At 44.4% G+C, this 6,916-nt stretch overlaps 1 protein-coding gene across 1 annotated transcript; it reads right to left on the bottom strand.

The window, feature by feature from the left end:
* Positions 1-562: 562 nt before the first annotated feature.
* Positions 563-6,497, bottom strand: LOC119355044 (acetyl-coenzyme A synthetase, chloroplastic/glyoxysomal-like). The gene is made up of 18 exons (XM_037621826.1): positions 5,867-6,497; positions 5,365-5,511; positions 5,117-5,272; positions 4,904-5,026; positions 4,650-4,818; positions 3,788-3,870; positions 3,517-3,618; positions 3,360-3,448; positions 3,167-3,257; positions 2,931-3,044; positions 2,553-2,629; positions 2,402-2,480; positions 2,236-2,304; positions 1,976-2,151; positions 1,788-1,844; positions 1,586-1,676; positions 1,385-1,483; positions 563-1,052 (listed from the first exon to the last, which is right to left on the bottom strand). The coding sequence occupies exons 1-18, from the start codon at positions 6,161-6,163 to the stop codon at positions 867-869; spliced, it is 2,205 nt and encodes a 734-aa protein (XP_037477723.1). The 5' UTR covers positions 6,164-6,497; the 3' UTR covers positions 563-866.
* Between the last annotated feature and the right edge of the window lie 419 nt (positions 6,498-6,916).

Raw genomic sequence — 6,916 nt, 5'->3', positions numbered from 1 at the left:
GCTTGCGTCTGTTTTGTCTTTATTGTAGGATGTTGCCACTAGCGATGCGCCCGATGACAGGTTCCTCGCCCACGGCTCCTCGTTCTCCTCGAGGTGCACCTACTCACTGCTATCCTCCGACCACGAGATTGATCTCAACACCAGGTATATCTGGAGCTCCATGGCACCTATCAAGTCAAGATCTTCAGCTGGATTATTCATCATGACAGGCTGAGCACGATGGCGTACTTACATCGCAAGACCATCTCCTCTGTTACGGCATGTCCTTGGTGCGACCTCACTCTAGAGGACGCGACACACCTTGCCATTCATTGCCCCTGTGCGGCCCAGGTCTGGTTGGGGCTGCAATTCCCTCACTCCATCGACCTCCTTTGGGAGACTCCAACGCCGGTCAGCCTCAACATCAACATTTGGCGCCATCCTCTGGAAGCTATGGGACTCCAGGAATGCTCGTGTCTTTCACAACGAGCTACGTTCCCCCCTAGATACTCTTCGCAACATCATCCTGGATTTTACAAAATTAAAATATAGGAGATTACTTAATAAAGAGGAAACCTCAATATCCACTCAAGTCACCTTCAAGTGTTCGTCTCACATTAATGCAGCTAATACATACTTGCATACATTTATATTTATATACTACGTAGGAATATTTTTCTGTGATGTGATCCAACAATTTACATTTACATCTCACTTGACTTGCAAGATGCAACTCCCGAACCTCAAGGTACTGAATAAATCAGGGGAATCATGAGGCCATGCGTGGCACATATAAACGGATTCTCTGTATTTAGCACCCGAGGTAAGAAAGAAAATGAGACGTGCTACAAGTATAGGTGACAACGTGCCATCTCCATCCTCACACGCTAACTATCGCTAAGCGATATCAGCTGGTCGACCACACCAGGATCAGCAAGCGTGCTCGTGTCACCAAGCTCATCCAGCTGCCTGGAGGCAATTTTCCGCAATATTCTTCGCATGATCTTGCCGCTCCGTGTCTTCGGGAGCCCCGGTGCCCAGTGGATCTTGTCAGGTGCTGCAAACGCGCCAATCTGCCACAAAATGACACCATGTATGTCTTTACACTCGTTTCAAAAAATTTGGAGTGTCAAGAAAAAATGTGTTGCACAGACTGAAAAAACCTTTAGAAGAAAAAGTTCCATCCAATCTCAAAAGATTTTAAAAAACTAGTAAAGCATGTTGAAATTGTAGGTTCCATCATTGAAAAAGCACAAGCATTATTTCTTCAGATCAGCAGGGCAAGAAAAATCAGGTACCAACTTCTCCAGAACCAGCGGAGCCATTGTTAGCCGGGTTCATTCCATCACACATGGATCTCTTGCAGTAGCAACCATCACAATAAGAAACTATCGGAAGAAAATACCTGGCTGCGGACCGCCATAATGAGGCTTTTTCGTAGATCATCACTGTAAGGAACACCATCCACCAAAGTTACAAATGCGTAGATTCCCTGACCTTTAACCTGAAACAAGTATTACTGATTAAGACCTCAGTTTGGACGAAGCCATGGTGGGGGTCATGATATGGAGCCAGAAAGACAGGAAAAACAAGTACTGGACCGGACCTCATGGTCAATTCCGACAACAGCGGCCTCGGCACATTTTGGATGTGAAACAAGAGCAGATTCAACCTCTGCTGTACCAATCCGATGCCCACTACAGTTTTATAATATGGGTCAAATATTTGCAGCTTCAAAGCCTTTTAAAGCCATCTAATAATTTCAATTCAAGGAAGCGTGAACCATATAATATAAGTAACTAAATTACCTGACATTGATAACATCATCCACTCTTCCTGTCAGCCAATGGTAACCATCTTTGTCCCTGACACAAATTTAATTTGTTCAGCTAAGAACATGTAATTCTGGATCACATTTCTATTCCAGACTACTATCAATCCTCTTCAATTATGAAGAAGTTTTGGCCAAAGTTTAAATAAATGTTTGATAAGTTACCTCCTACAACCATCACCAGAGAAATAATAGCCAGAGAATGGTTTGAAGTATGTTGTCTCATATCTGTCCTTATCTCCATACAGAGTGCGGAAAGCTCCAGGCCATGAGTTCTTTATGCAAAGGTATCCACTGCATTCTCCAGTCATTTCCCGTCCTTTTTCGTCAACAATCACTGGCTGTGAATCAGCATGTGCACAGTAATTACAAAGTAAGAGGGGTAATGAAACTTCCATTTTATTGAAGTCATGTATTATGTATACCTGTACACCAAAGAAAGGAAATGTAGCAGATCCTGGTTTCTGAGGCCAAGCGCCAGGTAAAGGTGTAATCTAACAAGAGCAAGCATTACAGTTCGATTCAACAAGTAAGATGAAACTCACTTTGAGAGCTCCGAAATTTCCCACACACAATTTAAAACACAATTACCATAAAACCACCAGTTTCAGTCTGCCACCAAGTGTCTGATATGGGGCATCTCGAATCACCGACAACATTATAGAACCACCTGACATGAACAATAGTGAGTAAGATCTTTTCAACGTATTGAGATTTTCAGACTAAGGAGATAAACACAAACCTCCATGCAGTTGGATTAATTGGCTCACCCACACTTCCTAAAACTCGAAGAGACTTACGAGAGTACCGATCAACATACTGCAAAATATATCATAAAACCAAAAGGGATATATACAAAAGATATATGTGTGGGGCAAAATTAACTAAATTAAAAATTAAATTTTCATAAACGTACAGAGATTATTAGAGATTTCGCTTGGGAGCATATGTTGTTGCACCATTATTTTGCAACATAAAAGAATACTATATGGTAGAAAAAGCTTCCCGGTAGATAAAAAATCATTTTGTGAGGAAAAGAAGTGCTGCCTCACTGCACCACTTAACTGATGACGAGACTAAATGTTCAAATGAGCACACAAGAAAAAAAATAACAGCATACCACGGAACCATCACGCATGAGTGAACGGATAAGTGTTGGTGCAGTATAAAATATTGTCACTCCGTATTTGTCAACGATGTCCCAACACCGACCAGGATCAGGGTAGTTTGGAGCCTACAAGTTCCATTGAAGAAATAAGTTACAACCATAGTCCAATCTAAATAAGCCTCAAAAGCAAAGGGTGACCCTTAGATCATGACTATATAACATATGAACTAGTTTTCCTCTGAAATTACCCCTTCATAAACGAGAACTGTGGCTCCATTCAGGAGAGGACCATAAGTCACATAACTATGTCCAGTAATCCAGCCACAGTCTGCAGTGCACCTGATGTAAGTGAAACAGGGAAACTACAGTAAGAAAACTCAGCTTCCATAATACCGCGACCAAATTTATGCCCCCTGAAGACCCCAAATTTTTACACCTTACCAGTATATGTCTGTTGGCTTGTAATCAAATGCATGTTTAAATGTTGTTGCGGCATATACCATATAGCCCCCCGTTGTATGCAATACACCCTGCACACTTCACAGTATCTTTATTTTATATCCAAGGGATATACAATAGTCTACGGGGTTAAGGGTACCTTTGGTTTTCCTGTGCTGCCACTAGTGTACAGAAGAAACAATGGATCCTCTGCATCAACCCATTCCACATCACATCTAGTTGGGAAATTGGGCACAACATCCTGGGGGCACATCATCTCGTATTGAGAAATAACTCGCATACTTGTAATATAGAATACAAAACAAAAAGGTTGAAAGGAGATCTCCTGGTTGATAAAGAAGTTTCCAGAATGTTCTGTGCTTAAAAATCAGATACATAGAAATTGTTGAACTTGTTTAATTTGGATATACCTGCCACCAGACATCTCTTCCAGCTATCCATTGTGTGTCCTCTTTCTTCATGGCCAACTGATTTTCATATGTCAAACAAATGCCTGCTCAGCAAAAGAAACTCTGTACATGAGAAAACTTCAGACTTTGGATTAGATTTCTCTAAACCAATTCTGTGCATATGATCATTGAATACAATTTTTCCCAGAAGAAGTAGCATCCATGATCAAGAGTATACTGACACTTCAGAGTTCAGACATTGCATAAGGCATCAATGAAGAACAGCAAGACTTAATGTCTTAATATACCCCAAGAGGCTAAGCCGGAAAGATGTGAAAAAGTGGCCACCACCAAAGTATCGAGGGATACAGGTGAGTGTTTTTGCTCTGCGCCTGGGCACGCGCACATCTGGTAATTTCACTTTATTTTTCAGTTACACTTCTGAGTTTGGAAAAAGGAAATCTAATTTTTGGATTGCAAATGTATAATGTGGGATGTTGGGCAAAATAAATGACTCTTTGTGTGCCGCAGAGAGTTTTAGGGACTAAAACAGGAACTATAATGTACACAATTGCGTGTTTTTATTGTAGGAAAGAAATGGACACATTTTTGTACCAAAATTTGCAGGTATACACTACATTCAACATGCACATGTACGAGATCTTTTTGTATTTTCAAAAAAATGGAATTCAAATTGCACCTATGTACACTGTTGCAATTTTCGGATACAAATGCGGTATCACGATAAATATTTGTATGTATAGTGTGGACATATGTAGGTGAAAATAATACAAAAATAACATTTATCAGGAAGGTAGCAAGTTAGACTGCCTGGAAAGCTTAAAATAGCTAGTGCTCATGGAAGTCGTATTATGGATCTTACCTACTGTGACACCATTTTTTGCACTTTCAACAAGAGACGCATCTACTATATCTTTGAGAGGGATGAGTTTCTGCCCCCTTTTGACAGCATTGCATGTAATCACAACCTTAGGCTTGCAGTCAGTGATCCTTTGGGCTATTGCATCGGCGGAGAAGCCAGCAAACACCACCTGAATAATAATTCAGCCTCATAACATGGTAACATGTATAGGGTAAATCAGACTAACTGGAAGTGCAGACTGGGGTAAAACTTACAGAGTGCACAGCACCAATGCGAGCGCATGCAAGCATTGCAATAGGCAGCTCCATGAGCATCGGCAAGTAGATCACCACAGCATCACCTTTTTCAACTCCGACACTCTTCAAATAATTGGCCAGCTGCAACAAAGCACCCCAAAATAATTAAACCATGTCTGCATACATCAGGACATGTTACATGCAGTTGTTTCATCATAACAGCATATTTACCTGGCAAACCTTATCCAAGAGCTCTGAGTATGTGAGCTTCCCATCCTGATCAGGCTCATTCCCCTCCCAATACATGGCAATCTTCGCACCGTCCCCGGCCTCCACGTAGCGGTCCACGGCATTGTGGCATATGTTAGTTTTGCCCCCTTTAAACCACTGCCAAAACACCAACAACGTTCATCGACACTCTGTCCTCCCATCACAAACAAGCTAGCACCGAAATCGGACACGCTTAGGCACGTGCTTACTTCGATCTTGATCGGCCCCTTTGTGACATCAAGGTTCTCATTACAGACTTCCTCAGGGCTCCACTTCTGCTTCCAGTAGAATGTTTCAGCGATCTCTGACCAGAACCCGGCAGGATCGTCAATCGACCGCTGATACATCTCCAGGTACTGGTTGGCAGTCATTGAGAAAAACAGCAAGATCAGTCATCAGTCATCATATCCACCAGAAATCAACACAATCAGGGAATGTTCAACTCGGCGGTCAGTAGTCAGTAGTAAATTCACTGACCCTAGGAAAATGGGAATTAACCCGCGCTCCCAATTCACCAACCCTAAGAACTTCAGTACTTGTCTACTTATGTCCAGTCAGTCCCTATCTGCCTTATCTGACCCCGTGAGTGGGTAGCGATGGATCACAACTAGCCGCATACTATGCACCTCGAAACGGAAGGACAAAACGTACGACACCCGTCTGGGGCCGAATCAACATAATCGAAATGGGAAGTGGAGAAAAAAGGGAGACCTGCTGCGGAGAGGAGACAAGGGCCTGCGCGGCGAAGTCGGCGCTGGGGTGGACGAGGCCGTGGTCGTCGGAGGCCGGCAGCGGCTCGCCCAGCACGATCGCCGCGCACGGCGCCGCGTGACGCGGCCTGGCGGCGGCCACCGCCAGGCGATCGCTCGCGCCCATGGCCGACCTCCACCGGAGCGGCGATCGAGACGAGGACGGGGCTGGCGCGGGAGCCTGGAGCGGGATCGCGGGGTGGGCGCGTGCGGAGCTGCAGCAGCAGCGGGCTGTGGTGGCGTATATATACTGGGCCATTGACGGCCTCGGGGCCTGACGGCCACGGCTCACCACACCTCCTTAACTCCTCGGCCACCGTGGGCCGAAACTATTTCTGACTTTTGGGGCGCCTTCTGGTGGAGGAGCTAAATCAGCAGGCAGGCGGGCGGAGCGGGCGGAAGGTGGAACCGTCGATGCCTCTTCTGTCTAGTCTGGTTGGTGAGCCTTTTTCTGGTGGCACGGAGTTGTAGAGTGCTCTTGCTGCTACTCTACAGCTACTACTACTGTCTATGGATTCGTCGGCGGTGGCTACCGGAACGGGAGGGGGAGAGGGATGCTCTGCGTGGCAGCGTGGGGGTCGAGAAGCCAGGTGTCTGTGAGGGAGAATCGACACTCTTTTTGTTCTGTCTCTCGGGGTCGGGGTCCACCATTGGAACAGAACAGAACATACGGACGGACGGCTCACCGCTCTGCCTGGTTTGCATCGCCGTTCGCAAATCGTCCGGTGGTTTCGAGTAGTTTTTGCGGAAAGAACAATTTAAAACGAATTGCAATGTACTTTCTCCGTTTTAAAATAAGTGATTCAACTTTGTACGTCACTTATTCTGAGACGGAAGGAGCACTATTTTGTAACTTAAATTCACAATCACTCACCAATTTCTCAAATTTTTTGAAACATAGTATAGTCGCATATGCTCACATACACATATACAGTCATCACTATAAACGCACGCATCCACGCACACAACATTTTTAGATTGATAACATCATCACAAACGTCTCATAATCGAC

This window comes from Triticum dicoccoides, chromosome 2A, assembly GCF_002162155.2.
Source record: "Triticum dicoccoides isolate Atlit2015 ecotype Zavitan chromosome 2A, WEW_v2.0, whole genome shotgun sequence".
In the NCBI taxonomy this organism is placed as follows: domain Eukaryota; kingdom Viridiplantae; phylum Streptophyta; class Magnoliopsida; order Poales; family Poaceae; genus Triticum; species Triticum dicoccoides.
This window is presented reverse-complemented; position numbering and strand designations above follow the sequence as displayed.